Consider the following 25369-nt stretch of genomic DNA (forward strand, 5'->3'; position numbering starts at 1 on the left):
ACAAAGTCTTGGGGAGTACTCTCGTACACTGGTTTTTCCTGCTGTTGTTTCTGGGAACTCTTATGCAACCATGTAATCAGAGCTGCCTAATTTTATCACACAGAACTGCCAGAGTATACTCTCTTAACACCTTATACTTCCTTATAAAATTTTTCAAAATTTCAATTCAAGCAACTAATGTCATAATGTCATATTACTTTACTTGAAATTGCTCTCTTCCTCAAGAAAGGTATAAAATAAATTTCTGTGGTTTCAGATAATTTTTAGGACATTTGTAACCCCTTCATTTATACAGAATGAGGATTCCTTTTCAAATTTAAACTAATAAACTTTTTTAGTCAAAAAACTTAAAAACTTCAATGTATTTAAATACTAAGCAAAGTTAACAAGGAATTTATATTTTAAAGCATACTCTAAAAGTTCACCTTAAAGATCACAGAATTTAGAGCAGGAAAATTCTTCAGAAATCATCTGATTAAAATCTCTCATTTTAACATGTAAAATAAATAGGAATTGAAGCTAACTCAATATTTCTAAAACTAAACAATGTTAAGTAACCATATCCAATAGGGAAAGTTTAACAACTTAGTACATTTTTTCCTTATATGAAACTCTACTATTTCCATATAATATAAAATGATAATATATTTCATCTTCCATATAACAATCTTTTAAATACTTTCACTTAGCAGTCATGTTCCTTGTAAGTATTCTCTTAGCAATTTCCTCAACCAATATTTGTATGAGATGAGGTCATATGACTCATGAGGTCATATCCATCTTCTCCAGTGGGTCCACCATAGATGTAGTTAATGTATGAAGGTCCACAGGACACATCTGGAACATTTTGGTTATGCCCAGATAGACCCCTACAGCACCTATAAGTGGAAATAATATTCCAGGAAGTGAATCATCCAGGGAAAATATGAAGAATAAGAAGGAAAAAATAATAACCAAGAATAGATGTGGAAGAAAACCAACACTTCAAAGGTAGAGGAGAATTGTATTTGTCCAAAGTTTGAAGAAATAGATGAAACCTCTCACTTTATGTTAATGGAAGTGTATTTCAGTATAATCATGCTGAAAGCCAATATAAAAACATGTATCAAAATCTTAATTTAATACTTTTGAGGTAGTGATTCTGCTTCTGTGAATTAATCAGGAAGTCAAATATATAGAGATACCTATACAATAATGTTCATAGTCGGGGTGCCTGGGTGGCCCAGTGGGTTAAGCCTCTGCCTTTGGCTCAGGTCATGATCTCAGGGTCCTGGGATCAAGCCCTGCATCAGGCTGTATGCTCAGCAGGGAGCCTGCTTCCCCCTCTCTCTTTGCCTGCCTCTCTGCCTACTTGTGATCTTTCTCCCTGTCAAATAAATAAAATCTTAAAAAAAAAAAATGTTCATAGTCACTTTTTTAAAAAAGAAAAATGAGAAATAATAAGAATTTCCATTGATAAAGAATTAGTTAAATAGATCGTAGTACAATCATACAATAAAATGCCAGGTAGCAATTTAAATGACTAGTATCTATATAACATGAAAAGATCTTGATGTTTTTTAATGAAATGAGAGTAATTTAAAAGTTCACAGACCTGTACCCCTGGGGATAAAAATATATGTTTATAAAAAATAAAAAATTATTTTAAAAAAAGTTAAAAAGGTACCATAATTCTGCTTATATATAATTAACTTATAATCATGTGTCTGTTTATGACACATAATTATATTAATATTCTGTTCATAACATTAATTCCATTATTATTCTGTTCAGATTATTAATAGTATTACTTTTATGTGGTGGGTTTTCATGGTTGCTGTTTTGTTTGTCTGCTTGCTTTATACTTTTTGTATTTCTTGGATTTTTCTAATGGGATACATGTCATTTTAATAAATTTTTTTAATGTATTTTGGGAAGGAGAGGAGTGGGAGAGAGGTAGAGAGAGAACCTTAAGCAGGCTCCACACTCAACACAGAGCCCAGTGCAGGACTTGATCTCATGACTCTGAGATAGTGACCTGAGCCAAAATCAAGAATGGGATCCTTAACTGACTGAGCCATCCAGGAGCCTCTATTTTAATAATTTTTAAAACAATAAAACTAATATAATTTGGGGGAAAAAGGTTTAGAAATGTCAGATGGAGTAAGAGGGGCTAGTGGGTAAAACAGAAAAAATATCAGGCAAGACATGATCTGAGAAAATCATCAGCCAAGGGAAGAGAGATGAGAGAAGAGAGGTCTGATAAAACCAAGGCATAGTCAGAGTTCTAAAAGCAACAGAGAATTCAAAAGGAATGAGGACAGAGAGCCATTGTACTTGGCAATTAAGAACACTTTTTAATAGTTAGATAGGATACATTTAATAAATCTTAACATGAGAGAAATGATCCATTCATATAAACAGTCAGTATCTCAGCTTACTGGGCAAGACTTTTGTTTTCATGATCACTGTTATTAACTGCATTGGTGTTGCTGACACCACAGTTTTTTATTAATCACTGTGATGTCATAAAATGCTTATGTGTTATATTGTCCTCTAATTAAATCATGGCAATTGTCTTCACGAGAAAAAAAAACTGAGTTATGCAAAGGAAAAGTAAGCATAATTCTAAATAATTTGGCTAGAAATTAGAAATCCTTTTGCAAATAAAACTGTAATACTTTTATTACAAATGCTGCTTAGGTAATTTAGAAGCAGTATTGAAAGTAGTCAAAAGGAATGTTCATAATCTTCCGGCCTCAGAGGCAAAAGCTTAATTTACTAGCAGAAAACTAAAATTTTACTTTCTTTTAATCACAATTTCAATTATTTTGTTTCCTTTATCATTATCCCATCTGAAGCTCATTAAGGGGTAGAAATGATGTAGAAAGGAAGGAAAAAGAATCCAGGTTTTTTCATTGTGCGTTCAGCAATTCTGATACTAAAGAATCACTAAAGGCAGTAGGAACGACGGGCAGCCAGGAAAGGGGGAAGATAGAATGGGGAAGTAAATAAGGTTACTGGGAGAAAATATAAGAGAGCATTCAGAAAAATACTCAGCATACTGGCACCCAAATATAATTAATTCTATTAAGGTACCAGAAATATCAATACTATTAAATTATAGGTGTGCATTATCCAAAAATTAATAACATCACCTCCTTCAATTATTACTTAATATTTATTATATCCCTATTTATATCAATTTATATTTTAATATAAATATTTATGTGCTAGTGGCCACTGACTTATTTTTCCAGAGGGTTGTAGAACTGAAGCACCCTATTGGTGGCACTGGTATCTAAACATCCTTAGAGAACGAAGAGTATAAAATAGAAAATGGCTCAGTGTTCGCATGCCATGAGGACTTAATTAAATATTGGTGAATGATGACAACTTCCCTAGAAAGATCCTAACTGACCAATGGCCTATCTCTGAATGTATTACTGTGAGACAATTCTGTAGAAACCTGAGGGGGCTGCAATAAAATGCAGCTGAGGAGTGTTAAAGCAGGATCACTCTATGGAGCACATGGGTGGCTCAGTCAGTTAAGCAGCCAGCTCTTGATTTTGGCTCAGGTCAGGATCTCAGGGTCTAGGCATGGAGCCGCCGGCCGGTTGGGACTCCATGCTCAGCAGGGAGTCTGCTTGAAGATTTTTTTTTTTTTTTTAAGAAACCAGGTTTTGTTTTGTTTAGTTTTGTTAAAGATTTTATTTATTTATTTGACAGAGAGAGATCACAAGTAGGCAGAGAGGCAGGCAGAGAGAGAGAGGAGGAAGCAGGCTCACCGCTGAGCAGAGAGCCCGATGCGGGACTCAATCCCAGGACCCTGAGATCATGACCTGAGCCGAAGGCAGTGGCTTAACCCGCTGAGCCACCCAGGTGCCCCTTGAAGATTTTTTTTTACCTCTTTCTCTGCCCCTCCACTGCCCCATACTCTTTCTCTCTCTAAAATAAATAAATAAATAAATCTTTAAAAAATAAATAAATTTGGATCCTTTTGAGGTAAAGATTAGCAGCTGAAATAGAGATTTAAGAATTTAATCAAGAGAGAGACGCCTGGGTGGCTCAGTGGGCTAAAGCCTCTGCCTTCAGCTCCGGTCATGATCCCAGGTTCCTGGGATCGAGCCTCACGTCAGGCTCTCTGCTTAGCGGGGAGCCTGCTTCCTCCTCTCTCTCTCTCTCTGCCTGCCTCTCTGCCTACTTGTGATCTCTGTCTGTCAAATAAATAAATAAAATATTTTTTTAAAAAATTAATCAAGAGGTAGACTAAGTTCATCTACTTCACAATGTCACCTTCATAGTACTACTCCTACACTATTAAACTGTGTAAGTAAATAATGAACATCCTTAAGTCTCAGATGTCTGGAAAATGCAAAAGTATAATATTAATATAAACCGATGTAGTATATACTAAGAAGCTTTGGTCATTTGTGGTCTGTCTTCAAAGTTTTCAATAGTTAAGGATTCAAATATTTAAGGATTAAAGGAATACTCTCTTTGTTGTAAAATTCCTTCTTTTAATATTTATAGGATTATATTTAATGTAATGAAAAGGAATTTCTTTTCATCTATTATATCTCTGAAATAGTAATTGATTGAAAATGTTACATATACACACAAACACACAATTCTACTCATTCACAGATAATATATTTAAGTCACATTAGAAAGCAAATTCTCCCTTTCCTCTCAAAAAAAAAAAGCAAATACCCTAAATGCTGTACCATATCTTTGATAGAAAATCATATTAAACAAGGAATAATGAAGGGAGATTAACAAGGGGTTTTATTCTAAAATTAGCTAACTAAAAACTGACATCCTAAGCTAGGGATGCAAAAATATATAACCAGGACCCTTAAATTATGAAACCACAAATTTACAGGATTTCTTAGCCACATATACACATTAGAATATATGTTACTGCCCTTATGCAAACACATATCTATAACTGTTTACAAATGGTCAAATAAACCACAACCACATTTTTAGAAATACTCTAAGACCTTTTGAATTTACTTGGAATTATAAAATAGTATAAAAACAGATTATAAGTAAGAAGTTACCACTCAGTTCAAATAGACAAAATATCATGAATAAATTATGTATCAAAACATATTGATATGGGTCACATACACAAATTTTCTGGGAAATGCCTAAAATGAAGAACTATGGAAGATGGTTTATAGCTCACCTGAGAGTTAATTTTAGAAATAAAAGTATTTAAAACAACATTCTCTTATTTGTTTCTTATTCTTAGAATACCCAGGGCAAAACACAACAATTCATTATAAAATGTGCTCAGATGGCAAGGACTGTTCAATAAGGAAATGAAATTTAATATTGACTATTTTTTTTCTGAAATCTTCAATATTAGTTTGTGTGCCTAATTCCCATCCTCAACTATCCAAAGTGTTTGGCAAGCAAAATGTACAATTTCAGATGGATCCTGTGTAATTAACTAATTTCACTACTCATTACCAGTGGACCAAATACCACTTAGAACTGCCCCATCAAATGATATTGAGCCTATATCAACAATCCTAAATTGCACAAAAACTGATCAACCAATAATGGCAGGAAAAAAAATGAATCTTTTTTAAAGAAAAGACATTTGGAACAGGAAACAATAAGATTATTCATTTTGTGGTACAGAGAGATGAGAATTTAAAATAGGAGAACCTGAGGTTATAATAAAACTGGCTTCCAGTGGGAGAAAGGCCCTTCTATTTGTGGAAATGAATCTCTCTAATAGGAATTTACTAACTATAAACTTCTCAATTTTTTGCAAAATCATTTGGAAAACTATTGTGATATGGATACTAATTTTTTAATCCAATATTGCTTCATAATAGGACATAAAAGTCTTCACTTTTTTATATATAATCATGATCAAGTAAGGAAATATGCCCAAGTCTTTCAATTAACAATCACCTTGCCCCATTCGATCCCTGAAAACACAAAACTGAGCACCATCTTTAATTCTACAATATAGTTGTTAAAAGCCCAGACCCCGGGCAGGTTAATGTTCTGTGCTTTAGTTTCTTTAACTGTAAAATGGAGCTTACTTACTTAATGGAGCTACTTACCTCATTTGGTAGTTTCAACCATTAATTCATTCTCCGCTACCTCACGCAAATATTTAAACTTCATCTGCAGTCACTCTTTGCCCCCATGTACATAATCCCAGCACATTAGCCACACCATATTAACTAGTCCAGATTATAAAAGATCCTTCCTTCTTTGCCCTCAGCACACCCATTCATCTTTCAAAGCCCACCTCTGTCACTGTGAAGCCAACTTTGGTTTCTCCCAGCAGAATCCACTCTCCTTCTCTTGGAAATTTTTGGAGATAAAAGTTTAGAAAGAAAAGGTTGAGGCCTAATTTGCAGCTATTTCTTGCCTTCATTTTACTCAATTCTCTTTTTCATGCTATGGTGACAAAATACTGTGTCATAAATATAAGACCTTTAGTTTTTTAGAGGAAACTACTTTTGACATTATGATGATTATAGTCAGAAAACAATTTCAGTTACCAAAGAGCTCAGGATTGTGGTGAAAGGAAGAAAATGGGAGGTTACTACTATTGATAGAACTATGCTGTGTGATAGCTTTGTGTTGGGGCTTGTTGTACATTATCTTATCTTTGCATTTTGGGTCCCCCATCTATTAAGTGGTCACCAAAGTTAAAAAAAACCAGTAAACCATTTTTTTTTCCTCAAATGGAATGAGAAAAAGACTGTCAAGATAGGGGCATAATTTTCTTCATTAAATCCTTGACTGAAAAGTATTTTACTATCTGGTAAAAACAATACAGGATAAAGAAAATGTCTCTTTGATTTAATTTGTAGGCCAAAATTTAAAGATGAGTTTAACTTTTCTATTAACGTTTTAAATTTATTAATTCCTGAAAATCACTGAAATATAACTAGATTGATTTATCTTGGGCAGTGCAACATAATTAGAAATCTCTGAGGAAGTGGTGATGCAACATGGGGGCTTAAGTGGGTAGGAGAAGAATAAATGAAACAAGAAGGGATTGGGAGGGAGACAAACCATAAGTGACTCTTAATCTCACAAAACAAACTGAGGGTTACTGGGGGGAGGGGGTTTGGGAGAAGGGGGTGGGATTATGGACATTGGGGAGGGTATGTGCTTTGGTGAGTGCTGTGAAGTGTGTAAACCTGGTGATTCACAGACCTGTACCCCTGGGGATAAAAATATATGTTTATAAAAAATTAAAAAATTAAAAAGTAAATAAATAAACAGAAATACAAAAAAAAATTTCTGTATTTACATGTAATTCAAAAATAATTAAATATTTGATGAGCGTTAATTATGCACTTATGTACATTACATAAATTTAACATCTTACATATTAGTGATATATTATTGAATGACATACAAATGAGATTCGATGCAATACATTTTTAATTCCTATTTAATTCAAGAAAAAGTCCTAGATAACATGGGAGAATGCAAATATGTATAAGATGACAATTTGTCCTTCAACAAGCTTACAATACAAAGATAAGAAATATATACATAGGGACACCTGAGTGGCTCATTTGGTTAAGTGGCTGCCTCTTGATTTCAGTTCAGGTCCTGATCTCAGAGTCATGAGATCTAGTGCTGCATCGGGCTCACATGAAGCATGAAACCTGCTTAAGATTCTCTCTCTCCCTGGAGCGCCTGGGTGGCTCAGTGGGTTAAGCCTCTGCTTTGGCTCAGGGCATGATCCCAGGGTCCTGGGATCGAGCCCCGCATCAGGCTCTGTTCAGCAGGGAGCCTGCTTCCCTCCCTCTCTCTGCCTGCCTCTCTGCCTACTTGTGATCTCTGTCTGTCAAATAAATAAATAAAATCTTAAGGAGAAAAAAAAAAAAAAGATTCTCTCTCTCCCTATACCTTACCTCTCCCTACCAGTGCTCACATGCTAACTGTCTCTCTCAAAAAAATAAATATATAATATAATAATATAAATATAATATATATAATTATAATAAAAATAATATAAAAAAGATGTAGCTCAGAATAGAAGAATGAAGGAAGAAAATAACTATTCTGTTAGGAGGGACAGGTAATACTAATGGATGGGAAGATGGGAATTCTATTTCTGTGTGGAAGGAAATCACTTAGCAAATGGTGGAGAGGGGAACGCTCCAATTTGGGGTAATCTAAAAGGCCTTAAACAGAAAAATAGAAAAATATCCCTGAAGTTTTATTGCATCTTTTATGTTCTCAGACTATAGAAAAATAGAAATACTTGCTAAAAATAAGAAAAACAATAGTCTCTCACTAAATAGGCTCTTTATGTATCAGTGACTTAAAGAAATATTTAATTTGTGAGGAGCAATGTGAACTATAATAGGAATGATGTTAGGCAACAAAGAAATATGAAAAGTAGAAGGGCAAACATTCTACACTATACACAAAATTATCTCAAAATGAATCAGAGACCTAAAGGTAAGACCCAAAACTATAAATTAGAAGGAAACATAGGGAAAAGTTTTATGACATTGGATTTGATGAGGATTTCCTGGATATGACACCAAAAGCACAGGAAACAAAAGTAAAATTAGACAATTTGGACTACATAAAAATTGAAATTTTCTGTATATTAAAGGACAAAATCAACAGAGTGAAAATGCAACCAAGGTAATGGGAGAAAATAATCCTAAATCATATATCTGATATGGGGTTAGTATCTAGAATATATAAAGAATTCATACAACTCAACAACAACAACAAAATACCCAATTAAACAATGGGCAAAGGACTTGAAGAGACATTTCTCTAGAAATGATGAACAAATGGTCAGCAAGCATATGAGAAGATGCTCAATATCACTAATTATTAGGAAAACGCAAGTCAAAACAACAATGAGATATCACCTCACACCCACGGGATAGCTCCTTATCAAAAACAAACGAATGAACAAACAGAAAATCATTAAGTTTTAGCAAGCATGTGGAGAAATTGCAATTCTTGTGCACCCTTGGTGAAACTGTAAAATTGTGAATTGCTATGGAAAACAGTACAGCAGTTCTTCGAAAAATTAAAAATGGAATCACTTCATGATCCAGCAATCCACTTATGGCTATATATTTTAAAAGATTTGAAAGCAGAATTTCAAAGAAATATTTGCATACCCATGTTCATAACAGCACCATTCGCCATAGCCAAGAGATAAAAGCAACCATGTCTATCAACAGATGAATGGATAAACAAAATGCAGTACATACATATAATGGAGTATTAAAACCTTAAAAAGGAAGGAAAGCCTAACATGCTACAACATGGATGAAAGTTGGAGACATTATGCTATGAAATAAACCAGTCACAAAAAGGCAAATATTGCATGGCTTCACTTACATGTGCTCTCTAGAGTAGTCATATTCACAGAAACAGAAGAGAGAATAGTGCTTGCTACAGGATAGGGTGAGGAGCAAATGGGAGAGTTGCTTAATGTATAAAGATTCCATTTTCCAAGATGAAAAAGTTTTGAATGTTGGTTATATAACAATGTGAATATACTTAACATTAGTGAATTATATACTTAAAAATGGTTAAAATGGTACATTCTATGTTGTGTTTTTTGTTTTTGTTTTTGTTTTTTAGCAAGAAAAAAGTATTCTAAACATTTGTGCAAAAAACAATCCAGTTGTTGGTAGTATTGCCTTGACTGGAAATTGATCAGTTCGGTCAAAATTACCAAAATAATAGCATGTCATCTGTAGCTCCTGAACTTTCTTCTCTTTATTATCATCTAGTTATTAATAGGACATGCTATTTTAAGAGGTTTACCATTAATTTATTCTTATACTTGCAGAAGATACATGGTCCTATCTGGAAAAAAAAAATTATCAAATCTTTAAAAAGTACAGGAATAAATTGTGAAAAAGAGCATGACCAGGGTGGACCATGAAGAAAGAATCAAGGTGAGTAAAACTGAAAGAGCACTTGGTGCCTGTGGAAACTGACCCCACCTCTCCATCCATCCACCCATCATGGAGTTTCAGACTCAGCATAGTGCTGACACTCTCATACTGTCCTTTCCACAGGTTTGCTAGAAAACAGACTCTGGAACCCATTTGTCTTATCAAGGTCTCCAACATACCTGCTCCTTCTTGTTCATTCTGTTGATCGGCAGAATATTACTCAGTTCAAATCTTTTCAGACTCTATTATGACAAAAGGTAGGAGACTTAACACAGTCCTGGAGCAAGACCATACATGTTATACTTCTGGTAGTCCTTCTTGATAGTAATAGAAAAAAATGCATTTGCCAGATCAAGAGCTGCATCCCACAGGGCTTGGTATGTGGCCTTATCAACCTGCTCTGAGAAGATTCCAATTCTGACAGAGCAGTTGCAATTGATGCCTACCACTTGGCTGTGTTTGCAGTCATCCACTACCATTCTCTACAATTTGACAATTTCTGCAATGGCCAGACTGGTAAATACTTTAGGACTTTAAAAACGACACTAGGGGCACCTGGGTGGCACAATCATTTGGGTATCTGACTCTTGATTTCGACTCAGTCAAGATCTCAGAGTTGTGGGATCAAGCTCCACATGGGGCCCCGTGCTCAACAGGGAGTTTGCTTGGGAATCTCTCTTTCCCTTTGCCCCTCCCCTCGCTCATGCTCTCTCTTTCTCTCTCACATTAATTAATTAATTAGTTAATTAATTAAAGATGGCACTAATCTCTGGCATTTTCTGTCACATGCAATGTTGATTTTCATATACTCGCATGGTCAAGGCAAGTTAGTTTGGGAGCATTCTCTCCCACTATGACAGTTCTCAGCCTCATAGGCTAAGACACCAATGTGAAGGTTCTGCCAGTGACCAAGTAGGTACGTCTACTGGTACTGTTCAGGGTGCAGGAAAATGATGAATGAGTGAGTCAGATTCCTCAGCAAACAGACTCTGAAATAGAGATTTGTGTTCAGAGAGTTGACTGAGGAAAGCTGTCAGCAATAACACCTGTGCAGAAATATGGGCAGCAGCATTTGGTACAGAAAGAAGTTGAACTGTGGTACAGAGGCAATACAAGCCTCCACTGATTCCACAGGGGTGGGGGTAGTTTGAGGCTGAAACCACCCTTCAGAGCTGTAACACATTGAGGCAAAGGGGCAAGGCCTTTATACTCCTTCGCTGATCATTCATTGAATTCAATGTGCCACGGGGGAGGCAGCTCCCATAGCAAGAGACAGCTCCTTTCAGCAGAGGGTAATTTCTGGGGAAGAGCTTAGCTGTGGGGCAAGAGCAGGCAACATCGTAGCAACCAGGGAAATAAGCACCGCAACCCTTAAGAGGGGGTTTTGGTGGTTCCTGGTAACATCCACTACTAATTTCCAAATTTGGCAAGTAAAAAGCAACACATAAAAATACTGCATGGCATACCTACACTAAAAAGATATTCACGATTTATCTAAAATTCAAACATAACGGAGCATTGTCTATTTTATCTCGCTACTCTGTGCACCACACATGTATTAAAAGGCCAGTAGAAGAAGGAATTTCAAGGGTATTAATGCATTTCTCTTTTTAAATCTTATACTTTGTACAGTACTAACCCCACATGGACAGGAGAGACCAAAAATAAGAATTGGTTAGCCTCGACAATTTTTGCTCCACTCACCAATCCTGACTTGGTCTAATTATAGGGATTCAAGGCTGCTCACTACATTTTACCATAGGAAACAGAAATAGGCTTAGGAAGAACACTAGCAGTTTTAAGGAGGGCGGATTGTGGGAAAGAGAGCACACAGTATACAGACAGGGAAAGAACTGGAGCAGTGGCAGTGGGAATGAAAGGGAAGATGTGAGAAGAGCCACCCCTGAGACAGGTTCAAAGAATTTACTAACTGTATGAGACAGAAATACAGGAGGTGAGTGGAATGTAACAAAATTGTATGTTCTTGATTTTAGATAATAGGGAAAAAAAGAGAGGATATGGTAAAGATATGCATAAAAAATATACAAATAGGTTTGAAAGGAGAATATTTATATTTGACACACTATTCACCCAAATGTATAATATATGTGAATCCATTAACTAATATACTATACCAAGGTGTTGATATTGATAAGTGATTATTTTCCATTAAACATATTTTACCTGAGACTTCATAGATATTTTTAAACACCTAGCATTTCTACAAGCTGTGCACAGGATGTTAAATTATACTGGGAATTCTATTAGCTATTAATAATTCTTACATATCCATAATTCCTGTAAACACTAATTTTCAAATTTAAAATCTCTTTCATCAGAAAGAGTTTATAAAATATGTGTTTTTCTTCCACAGCAATTCCTAACTTTATTTTATTTAAAATAAATATCTGTATAAATCTATATAAATATCTGTATGTTTTATTTACATTACTTAAGAGTTCTTAAAATGTGGAACTCTGGTCTTTTTCCTTAATTACAAAAAAGGAGAAACTACTGCCCATGGTACCTTCAGCAATGCTGTCTTTCTACCTGGCACTCTCCCCTCTACCCATTTATATTGTGCTGATTTTTCCAGTTCAGTTGATTTTTCCTGAATCACGATATTCAACACATTGTCCCCGCATTATTTTCTGAATCAGAGTAATCAATCCAGGAACCACTAACAGATCTATTAATTCTTTGTGTGCAACACAGCAGAATCCCATATAACATCCTCAGATGCTAGGATGTTTATCTACTTAACACGGCTGGGAGCAGAACAAATACTGAGAAAGTAAAATAAGTTTTTCTTATTTTAGTTCAAAATTCTAAAACGTAGAAATTCTAAATGTAATGTTACATTGCATTCTATGATGTTAATTTTAATCACCAGTGACTTAGCCACAATTATTCACTTCTGGGATTAAAATGCCCACTATAGACACCAAAAAACAAAACAAAATCTGACTTATCCATTTGTATTTGCCTATCAGAAATCTCTTTTAATATCCGTAATACACCCTCACCTGAACACCATCCCCAGTAAGAGAAAATTCATGTATACACATTGATACAATAATTAAAATAAACATATTAAATCCTATTTTTGTATTATGTATTTTCCATCCAAAGGAACAGTCAATATTTTATTATAATTATTTATAAGTTGTCCACTGTTCATTGGGGAGGGTATGTGCTTTGGTGAGTGCTGTGAAGTGTGTAAACCTGGCGATTCACAGACCTGTACCCCTGGGGATAAAAATATATTATATGTTTATAAAAAATAAAAAATATAAGTTGTCCACTGTTAGCTTTCGATTATCTGTGTGCAGATTATCCATCACAACCTTTTTTTTTTAATATAATTTTTTATTTTTTATAAACATATATTTTTATCCCCAGGGGTACAGGTCTGTGAATCACCAGGTTTACACACTTCACAGCACTCACCAAAACACATACCCTCCCCAATGTCCATAATACCACCCCCTTCTCCCAAACCCCCTCCCCACAACAACCCTCAGTTTGTTTTGTGAGATTAAGAGTCACTTATGGTTTGTCTCCCTCCCAATCCCATCTTCTTTCATTTATTCTTCTCGTACCTTTAAACCCAAGATGGCTTTTTCCTGTAATCATGTTTTTAGACTAACTTCCTGCTTTATTGGGTTTTCTTACAGGTGTTTACTGAATACAAGCATAACTGAAGACCTAAGTAAGAAGGTAAATATGCTGCTGGGAAAAAATGTAATATAAAGGCATTTCAAATCCAAGGAGACGTTATCTTTATAGTCTCCATTATCAGTTTAGAATTTTCAAGTTTCTGCTCTCTTCAATTCTTGTAATGAATATGGGTAGAATAGCAAATCATTATGCCAACCCAGTAAGTACAACCTTCCTGGACCTGGATATTTTCTGTGCACCAAGCAAAACGTCAAGTACTGAGTAGGTATAATTCTTGAAAATTTATTCTAAATATTATATCAATCCTTCTTTTGCTTAATTGTTGTAGCTAAAGACCTAAGAACTATGAATTTTACTGTAATTTAATTTGTTACCTGACAATTCTTAGACGGAATACTCCTTACTTCTCAGCTGTAGTGGATTATTAAGAACTATCTCTGATTATTTTTATTTACAATTACTTTGGTTTTACTTTTTAACCAAAAGATGAAAAATATCACATACCTTGTAACCCACTAATAATAATTTCTCATTAAAAATTAAAATGAAATAATAATGTATATATGTTAAATTGTGGTTCAGTAATAACCATCAAGACTTATGTAGGTCCTATGCCAGGTACTATTCTAAGTATTTTCCCCTTGATTCTTATAAAAATTTTATGAAATATATCCCATTGTTGCCCTTATTTTTTTATTTTTTAAATTTAGTATTTTTTTATTTGAGTATAGTTGACACACAGTATTACATTAGTTTTGGTAATTATAGCATAATGATTGGACAAATTTTATACATTATACAATGCTCACAAGTATAGCTACCATCTGTCACCATACAATGCTATCATGATATCATTGACTATATTCTCTATTCTGCACCTTTTATTTCTGAGACTTACTCATTCCATAACTGGAAGCCTATATCAACCACTCCCCTTTACCCATTTTGCCCCTTCCACAAATATCAGTTTGTTCTCTGATTTTGCTTTTTGTTTGCTTGTTTATTCATTTTTTGTTGTTTGTTTGTTTGTTTTAGATTCCACAAAAGAGTGAAAACATATCTTATTTAGTCTGACTTACTTCACTTTTTACCCTGTAGGCCCATCCATGCTGTCAAAAATGATCCTACTCTTTTGGATGTCTGTGTAATATTCATGTGTGTAAGTGTGTGTGTGTGTGTGTGTGTGTGTGTGTGTGTGTGTGTGAGAGAGAGAGAGAGAGAGAGAGAGAGATCTTCCTTATCCATTCATGTATCAATGAACAGTTTAGGTTGCTTCCATATCTTGGCACTGTTATCCTTATCTTGACTGAGAAAACTGAGATGTAGAGAAATTAACTGGCTGAAGTTTCCATAGTACATAAGGGTCAGAATTGGTATTTTAATCCAGGACAGTTTGGTTTCAGATCCCATACACTTCACTACTAGATCATACCATCCCCCAGTTGACTTATCTGACTTTCCTATTGAAAAGAACACACACAAATGGTGCCTCCACCTCTCTCTCATACATATCCGAGAAAAACTCGTATGTCAGTTGTCTTTAACTCTCTTCTAGTAACAGCCTAGTCTGACAACATAGGCTGGATCAGATGCCCTTCTTGTCCTATTCTCACCTCTCACATAGCACCTAATATGCTGGTCAGTCATAACCTTCCCCAGCTGATGGTAATTCCTGAAGCAATGATTACTGAAAGACCTGCACACAACACAGTGTCTGGAATATTCAATAAATGTCCGTTGGATGAATGGATACTTCTTACTGTTTATAGGTCTTCCTGTTCACATTTCAGGCTGCATTAAAACAATCATATCCACAACCCACTACCACCACCATTACGCTGATAACAATTTTTGCAGTTCTCCAGACTGTGGCAAATTACATATTTCTCTTTGACATATTTTAGGGAAGCATAACAAAAACTATCCCAAGGGGGGAAAAGATCTTACCTTCTAAATCTTCTTTCTCAAAGTGTGTTTTGAGAATAGAACGAGTTCCACCTCTATCCACAACTGCCTCTTCATCATTTCTCTGTAGAATGGGAAGAAAGAAAATTAAATGATTTTACAGTAGTTCCTCTTTATCCATGGGGACATTTTTCAAGAACCCTGTGGATGCCACTGCCAAACTCTATATAAACTACATTTTTTGCTATATATACATATCAATGATAAAGTATAATTTTTAAATTAGGGACAGTCAGAGGTTAACAATAATAATAATGATGAAATAGAACAATTATAATATGCTGTAATAAAAGTTATGTAAATGTGGTCTATCTCTCTCTCAAAATATTTTATCGTGCTATACTCATCTTTTTTATAGTGATATGAGATGATAAAATGTCTATGTGCTGAGATGAAATGAGGTGAAAAACGCAGTCACTGTGACATAGCCTTGGGCTACTATGGACCTTCTGATGGTATGTCAGAAGGAAGATCATCTGCTTCCTAACCATGACTGACCTCAGATCAATGAAACCAGGGAGAGCAAAACCACAGATAAGAGTGGACTCATATACATATATTCTTTTAAGTTCAGAGAATAAACAATAATATAATCTAATATTTTAGGAGTTTAATTCAATTACTTAAACCTACTTGTACACAACTATTCTATTTGGTTACCAAGGGTTCGTTTAAAAAGAAAAAGGCTAAAATTAAGTTGACTGTATATTCAGAGAAAGAATGTCATTTGATTTTCCATGAAATCAAAGGTAGTCGTACATTCCAGTTGCCATCATTTGGTAGTGAGATGAAAAACAGAAAATGGTTATCCTGACAATTTAGTTAACATGCATTTTTATCTCTGAGAAAGAATTCTTGTTAACAAGATGACATTTTGAACTATACAAGGAAAACATGGAAATCATTAGTATTAACACTAGTAATGCTATGGCAAGGTGAAATGATTCCACTGCCATTTAAAATAAGGTTGGCGAGATCTAATCTTTGGAAAGCAATTAGTAGTAATTATTACGTAAACTACAATTCTAATTACTTTGCTTCAATATAACACATTTGATTCAAACTAAACTTTTAATTATAATCATATACATTAAAGCTTCATTTAGTTGGTGTGTGTGTATATATATAGGTGTGTGTGTGTGTATTATTTTTGTTACTTATTTAGAATGGCTGGATGGAGATGCTCTTCTTAACATTGTACATATGCTCAAAATGATACACTCACACATTTGGTACTCAGTAAAATAATGGAGGAAGGATAAGTATAATCCATTTAATGATGAAGGAATGAAAAAATACAGAATACTGAGCAAAGTGAAATACAGATTATTTCCACATTTTTTTATTGTGAGCACTTATATAAAAATTGCCTTAAAAGTGAACACTGAACACAAAGGAGAAATGAAAATGTGGACTAAAGAAAAATGAATCTTTCAACATCTATTTCTTAGCCTGTTCTTGTATTTAACTAGTAGAAAAATTATACATTTGTTTCTTCTTTGAAAGCTTTTTAATTCCCAGACATAATCTTGATGAAGATTTGGCCTCCATGTCTTATAAATCAGTATTGTCAACTGTAGGATTACTGACTACAGACATATTTCAACCTAGAAATATCAGCTCTAATGTGCTTCACATGCAGCAAAACTTATAGTAGAATACCGTGTTTTATAGCCTTCATCCTCTGTCTTTCAGACAACATGGGCTGAGACAGGTCAGGGCAAAGTGTCTGAAATCAGAGTGAAAAAGCCTATCCTACAAATGAAAGACTAAGGGAAATTAAGATAGGACTCGGAGCCTACTGCTCTTGTGTTTGGCAAAGCTTTAAAAATCTGTTGGTCTGGGGCGCCTGGGTGGCTCAGTGGGTTAAGCTTCTGCCTTCGGCTCAGGTCATGATCCCAGGGTCCTGGAATCGAGCCCCGCATCGGGCTCTCTGCTCAGCAGGGTGTCTGCTTCCTCCTCTCTCTCTCCCTGCCTCTCTGCCTACTTGTGATCTCTGTCTGTCAAATAAATAAATAAAATCTTAAAAAAAAAATCTGTTGGTCTGAGCAAAATAGCAATAGAAAAGACTAAAGAATTATATGTTTATAAAATTTTCCTGAACCAGACAAATGCAAGTTACAGCCTCCTTAGAATCTGTTCTTGATACATTTGCAAATCACATTTATACTCTGTGCAGGACATATTCAAATATATGTCACATTGGAATGTATCTCTGCCCTCTGGAGTGTTGTTTGGAAGAACACCAAGAGCTAAATCATGCATCCATGTTGAGAGATCAGAAGAAGCATGATTCCACTATATCTCACAATGGCAGTCTCTTAAAAAGAGAAAAATCAAAAGGTCTAATTAGAATATAAGAAGATATTTCCCCCTATACGATAAAATATTTCATTCTTATTTCAAGGGCCTAAATCAATTTTCAACTGATACAAAATGTTTTTTCTCCTTATTATAATATATCATATAAGATCTCCACACACAAAAGATAATTCTACTAAATAACTAATGTTAAGATATCAAGATAAAATGAAACTTTGCAGCAGAAGTAGAAGTGGAATCTAAATAGAAATAGTTGGGGTGCCTGGGTGGTTCAGTGGGTTAAAGCCTCTGCCTTCGGCTCAGGTCATGATCCCAGGGTTCTGGGATGGAGCCCTGCATCGGGCTCTCTGCTCAGCAGGGAGCCTGCTTCCTCCTCTCTCTCTCTGTCTGCCTCTCTGCCTACTCATGATCTTTGTCTGTCAAATAAATAAATAAAATCTTTAAAAATAAATAAACAAATATAAATAGTTGATTATTTAATTACATTATGAATTCCAGGTAGACATGCCCTAATTTTAATGTTTCATTAAGAAAGAAAAAAAAAAAACTCAAAACTAGAATATGAATGTAACTCAATGTAAGTGACTCATTTTGCATTTTCATATAACTTAACATTCTCTCCAGATAGGCCATAGAAACATCAAATGTATAATATTTTATGCTGAAAATTCCCAAGATACAACTTAACGCCAATACATATACTGAAATTCCTCTACTTTGGTTATAGTTCAAAATATAATTTCAATATTATTGAAGAATTTTTACTGGAGTGCTCCCTTTCCTCTTTATTACCAAGAGCAAGTAAACATGGGTGTGATGAAGAGAATCCAGGTTGTGCAATAATCCCAAATATACCAGTAAGAACATTTTTATTTGTTTGTACTGTTACCCTTTGCAGATTTGTTGAACATCAAATACTATAATGTACAAATGTCCATATGTATTTACTCACTGAGAACAAATTATAGCACCCTGTAGAGAAAGAGAAAACACGTAAGTCTATTACATTGCCTCTCAATACAATTGACCCTTGTTAAACTACTGGGTAAACATTTTTAAGATGATTTGTTCCAGTAAATAGTATAAAACAATGTTTTAAAATTTTGTTGGGGGGGCTTGACACATAGTGAGAGATATATACTCAACAGAGTCACATATTTATTTATATATATGTAATCAAAACAAGTTTCACAAACCAACATTTACCCTAACTATAAACAATGCAGTATGATATCTTCTATTCCAGGGTATTCTATTTCATTTTAAAAACACTAGTCACTATCCTTTTCCATTTTATTTTATTTCTTTTCAGTGTTCCAAAATTTATTGTTTATGCACCACACCCAGTGCTCCATGCAATAGTGCCCTCCATAATACCCACCACCAGGCTCACCCATCCCCCACTCTCCTCCCCTCCAAAACCCTCAGTTTGTTTCTCAAAGTCCACAGTCTCTCATGGTTTGTCTCCCCCTCCAATTTCCCCCATTTCACTTCTCCTCTCCACCTCCCAATGTCCTCCATGTTATTCCTTATGTTCCGCAAGTAAGTGAAACCATACCATATTTGACTCTCTCTGCTTGAGTTATCTCACTCAGCATAATCTCTTTCAGTCCCACTCATGTTGATATAAAAGTTGGGTATTCATCCTTTCTGATGGAGGCATAATACTCCATTGTATATACAGACCATATCTTCTTTATCCATTTGTCCATTAAAGGGCATCTAGGTTCTCTCCACAGTTTGGTGACTGTGGCCATTGCTGCTATGAACACTGGGGTACAGGTGGCTCTTCTTTTCATTACATCTGTATCTTTGGGGTAAATGCCCAGTAGTGCAATTGCAGGGTCATAGGGAAGCTCTACATGTAATTTCTTAAGGAATTCCCATACTATTTTCCAAAGTGGCTATACCAACTTGCATTCCCACCAACAGTGTAAGAGGGTTCCCCTTTCTCCACATCTCCAACACTTATTGTTTACTGTCTTGTTGATTTTGGCCATTCTAACTGGTGTAAGGTATTATCTCAATGTGGTTTTGATCTGAATCTCCCTGATTGCTAATGATGATGAACATTTTTTCATGTGCCTGTTAGCCATTTGTATGTCTTCTTTGTGGAAGTGTCTAAATTTATTTCAGTACGTAGAAATGGTTGTGACCTGCAATATGGAAAACATTGATACAGACTATGGCCCTGAAACAGTAACAGGAACCAAGTCACACAAAAATCACATCTTCATCACATCTTAAATTCATTTATGTAGGCCTCTAACCAAATGAACAAACAATACTATACTTTTCAAATCACCATTTTTCCATTTTTAAAGTTTCTGTCATTTTAAGTGTAGGGACATATTATTATAATTGAATATATCAACATATCTTCTGCAAACTATTTTTATTTTGTTTTTCTTTCCATCAGGAAAGTAAATAGCTTGCTCTTCCTAGTTCCACTTAAGTACTTTTCTCCATGTCTTCCCAAGAAAGAAGTAACAAATAGTATTATCTATGGTCCCCTCCAATTAAACCCTGCTTATGACTAAACTGAATTTATACTCAGCTATTTTAAAGGCAAACTCCATATAACTGGCATAACCCAAAAGCATTTTATAATTTTCTATAATTTGATTACTTCTAAACATTAAGACATTGGTGTTTTGAATACAAATGTATAGAAATATAATTTGGGAATATTTCTACCTCCAATGAGTGTTTTTAGAGGGAAAAGTTTCACTGTCATTATTTTTACTGAACAATTACTAGAGAGCAATAGCAGAAAAAAAGAGCTTTCTAGCTCAGCTCTCACCTTTGAAGTGACCTTGAATCAGTCCACTCCCTTGTGAAAGAGCAACTAATATGGGCTAGCACATTTAAGGGATAAAATAGTCATATAAAGATATCAACAGTTTCTTCTAGAATTCTTTGAAAATAGCATTAAGCTCTCTATGAATGTACAAAAAATACATTTTTCTGATTTACCATAACTCTAGAGCACGGTTTTCACAGAAATACACTTTCCTAATTTTATAAAACAAAGTCTAACAGTAATCCTATGAGCAAGACAATTCAAACTTTTCACATCCTTTTGATAATTCTCACCTGAGAATGGGTTAATAGAAGACAAAGTAGTTAATTTTCATTTCAGTACTCCTTCTTCTTTAGAACTATTTATTATATCAACTTTTTAAAAATAACCATTTCCTCAGTAAATGATACTGAGAAAACAGGACTGCTACATGCAAAAGAATGAAACTGAACCACCTTTAACACCATACACAAAAATAAACGCAATATGGATTAAAGACCTAAATGTGAGACATGAAACCATAAAAATCCAGAAGAGAACAGAAGCAGTACTTTCCCTGAACCATACAAACATTTTTCTAGATTTGTCTCCTAAGCAAGGGGAACAAAAGCAAAAACAAACTACTGGGACTGCATTAAAATAAAAAGCTTTTGCACAACAGAGAAAACCATCAACAAAACAAAAGGGCAACCTACTGAATGGAAGAAGATATTTGCAAAAGATATATCCAACAAGGGGTTAATGTCCAAAATATATAAATAACTTATACAACTCAACACCAAAAAAGAAATCTGATTTAAAATGCACAGAAGCAGGCACCTGGGTGGCTCAGTCAGTTGAACATCCACTCTTGGCTTTGGCTCAAGTCATGATCTCTCTCTCTTTCTCTAAAATAAATAAATAAATCTTAAAAGAAAATGGGCAACAGACCTGAATTGACATTTCTTCCAAAGAAGACATACGAATACCCTATAGACACAGACATGAAAATATGCTTAATAGAGCTAATCATCAGGGAAATGAAAATCAAAACCACAATGAGATATCATCTTACACCTGTTAGAATAGGTAAAATCAGAAAGGCAAGAAATAACAAGTGTTAAAGAAGATGTACAGAAAAAAAGAAGCCTCATATACTCTTGATATGAATGTAAATTGATACAGCTCTATGGAAAACAGTATGGAGATTCCTCAAAAATTTGAAAATAGAATTACTATATGATCCAATAATTCCACTACCAGGTATTTATACAAAGAAAATAAAACACTAATTTGAAAAGATATATGCAGCCCTATGTTCATTGCAGCATTATTTGCAATAGCTAAGATATAGAAGAAATCTAAGTGTCCATCAATAGACAAATGAGTAAGGAAGATATGTAATGAAATATTACATAGTCCTAAAAAAGGATGGGTTATTGCTATTTGAGACAACACGAATGGACCTAGAGGGAATTTATGTTAAATGAAATGACTTAGACTAAGAAAGACAAATACCATATGATTTCACTTGTAGCAGAACCTTTAAAAATGAATAAACAAACAAAAAGCAGAATCAGACCTATATATACAGAGGACAAACTGATGGTTGCCAGAGGGGAGGTGGGTGGGGGCTGGGCAAAATGGATGAAGGGGAGTGGAAGATACAGGCTTCCAGTTATGGAATGAATAAATCATGGAAATAAAAGGTACAGCATAAGGAATATAGTCAATGATATTGTAATAGGGACGTATGGTGACAGATGGTAGCTACACTTGCGGCAAACATAGCATAATGTAAAAACTTGTCAAATCACTGAAACTAATGTAACATTGTGTGTCAACTATACTCAAATTTTTAAAAAAGCAACCACATTTCTGACTTTTTATTAGTTATTAAGATAATATGGTATGCTATATACACGCCACTAGCCATTACAGAACCTCTTTCCACTCCTCTTTTCCACTATGTTCTATATCTTTGTGGACTGCATCACCAGGTCCCCTAGCTATCTAGCTGTCTCCTGAGCTCAGCCAATGAGAGAATGAGACTGGATGGTGGGAACAAGAGATATGGGCCTTGTTGAGCCATAAGTTGGCAATGGCTGTATTCCTCTATCACAGACAGTATCTTGTCATCTACTCCCCTATAGTTCTAGATCTTGCCAGTTTACATTAACTATTCCCATATCTTGCAGCTTCAGGCCTAGAAATAGTGACAGTTTTCTGTTGCTGCCAGTTCCTAGGATTTCATCAACTCTGTTGATTTCCCTTTATCCTGCTTATGCCTTTAAAAAATAGTCCCTTCATTAAACTTTTTATCACGCTTTTCAAGTGTCATCTCTTTCCTGCTGTGACCCTAACCTAAACATATGTGTCATGTTTAGTGACTAAAATCCATGACATTACATTTCTGGAAAAGGACTTATAATCAAAATGGTAACCTACATACAAAACTTGGACTAGGAAATATCTATCAAAAAATAAAATACTGTTGAATGAAGGGTAGAGGATAAAATGGTGGGAAACAGTGAGTCATCAAAGAACTCTCAATAGGCATGATTAATTCAAGAATAATTAATTTCTGAAAGAAATGAAAAAGAGGACATAAATAAAATTCTAGATGTGTGAAAGGGATTGGAAAAAGAATAATTAATCAAGTAGGAGTATTTTATACTTGCAAAGAATGTTCCCCATAACTCAAGAAATGTAAGTACACATTTCTACCCATGAGCTTTTTTATTTTGCCTTTTCAAAATATTTTCTTTAATATTATAAAATATTTTCATGACAAAGTGACCTAATAAACACACAGGCACCAAAGTGCTTTTTTTAAATTAATTTTTTTATTTTTTTATAAACATATAATGTATTTTTATCCCCAGGGGTGCAGGTCTGTGAATCTCCAGGTTTACACACTTCACAGCACTCACCATAGCACATACCTTCCCCAGTGTCCATAACCCCAGGCCCCTCTCCCGGCTCCCCTCCGCCCAGCAACCCTCAGTTTGCTTTGTGAGATTGAGAGTCACTTATGGGCACCAAAGTGCTTTTTGATAAGATTATCCTTCTAACTCCAGCCCCCACTCCCACATTGAGGTAAGTGTGAGATTGGAGAAATGAATACAGCAGATGGTAAAGATGGGAAAAAAAATTGATGAAAAATATGGAATATAATATTTTGCTTGGTTATTTTTCTATGTTGCAACAAAACAAAACATTTTAGTGCAAACAGTTAATTTTTCCTCTTCTTCATTCAAGTATGATGGAGAAAAAAATTATCTTTTTAACTCAGTTTACAGGGTCTCTCTCAAACTATGGATTACTATCTTGGTTAATATAAATGAAACATTTTCCACTACTGATTTAATGAGAAAAAATATATAGACACACATCTTTTATAAACATGATCTGAGAGCTAAATTTTAAGTGTTCATTATTTTTATTACCTTTTACTTTAAATTATGAAATTCAGAAAACGGAACATTAACACTTGGATTCAGTGTTAATATTCAATATACGCATCTGTATTTACCCTAAAGGATATTTTTTCATTACCATGTAAGTTAAAGTATTATACAAGCATAAAAAGTCAACCATTTAATCTCTAATTTTACTATGTTATATTAAATAGAACAAGAGATATGAAAGCATCATGTTAGAAATTAACATATCATAAGAGTTCAATAAATGCTAGCCAAAATGGAACCTAAGCATAATCCAGGTCTAACTTCGAAATTCACTTCACATATTATATTTTCATAAAATAAATAAACCTACCTATTTACTAGGACATTGCTTTGAAGCCAGGTATTTAGAATCCAGTATCCACTCTAAAATGTAGACTATACCATCTCATGGCAATACAAGTTAAATCTGTCTTATATACTATGTTAATTAAGTCATAGGAAATATTTATTCTAAAGTAGCCTAGGGACACCTGGGTGGCTCATTTGGTTGAGCATTCGACTCCTGGTTTCAGTTCAGGTCATGATCTCAGCGTCCTGGGAGGCAACCCCACGTCAGGCCTGGCTCTGCACTCAGCATGGAGTCTGCTTGGGATTCTCTTTCCCTCTCCCTCTGCCCCTCCTATTCATTATCTCTCTCTCTCTCTCAAATAAATAAATCTTTTTAAATTTTGCTTAAAAAATAAAGTAGTCCAAAAATCACTCTTTCCCCATTCCTATGTATTTTTAACAGTCAGTTGAGTGCCTTTCCAAAATACTGAGTTGGGGAGATGGCAGTTAGGTTTCATTTACTTACACAAAGTAAATGTGTTATTTCCTCTTTATTTTTGTTTTAAGATTTTGAGAGAGACAGACATACAGAGAGAGCACAAGCAAGGGGAGAGGCAAAGAGAGAAAGAGAAGCAAACTCCCTGCTGAGTTGGGAGCTTAATGTGGGGTTCTAACCCACGACCCCAGGATCATGATCTAAGCCAAAGGCAGATGCTTAACTATCTGAGCCACCTGTTATTTCATCTTTAAGGATGTAAGGGAAAAAATGGAACTGAGGATAAGAGTTGAAGAATAAAATGCTATTAGAGGAATAGGGCTAAAAAGGCATAAACTATATCATCATGTAAAAATTTCAAGATTTTTCTCATCTTATTTACTTGGAACACTCCACCCATGTAAACCTTAAAGACCAGTTGGTGGTGTACAGTTAAGTCATTAAATTTAAAATCTTCTAATGGTAAGTT

At 34.7% G+C, this 25369-nt stretch overlaps 1 protein-coding gene across 8 annotated transcripts in view; it reads right to left on the reverse strand.

Moving 5' to 3' along the window:
- The window catches only part of SLC4A10 (solute carrier family 4 member 10), a 309943-nt gene that overhangs the window by 174143 nt on the left and 110431 nt on the right, over window positions 1-25369 (reverse strand). For all 8 annotated transcript variants that reach the window (XM_059167179.1, XM_059167172.1, XM_059167173.1 and 5 more), the window contains one exon: window positions 15546-15627. In XM_059167179.1, the coding sequence (XP_059023162.1) occupies window positions 15546-15627 (82 nt within the window). The remainder of the gene's footprint in view (window positions 1-15545; window positions 15628-25369) is intronic.

Source organism: Mustela lutreola, chromosome 3 (assembly GCF_030435805.1).
Source record: "Mustela lutreola isolate mMusLut2 chromosome 3, mMusLut2.pri, whole genome shotgun sequence".
Taxonomy (NCBI): domain Eukaryota; kingdom Metazoa; phylum Chordata; class Mammalia; order Carnivora; family Mustelidae; genus Mustela; species Mustela lutreola.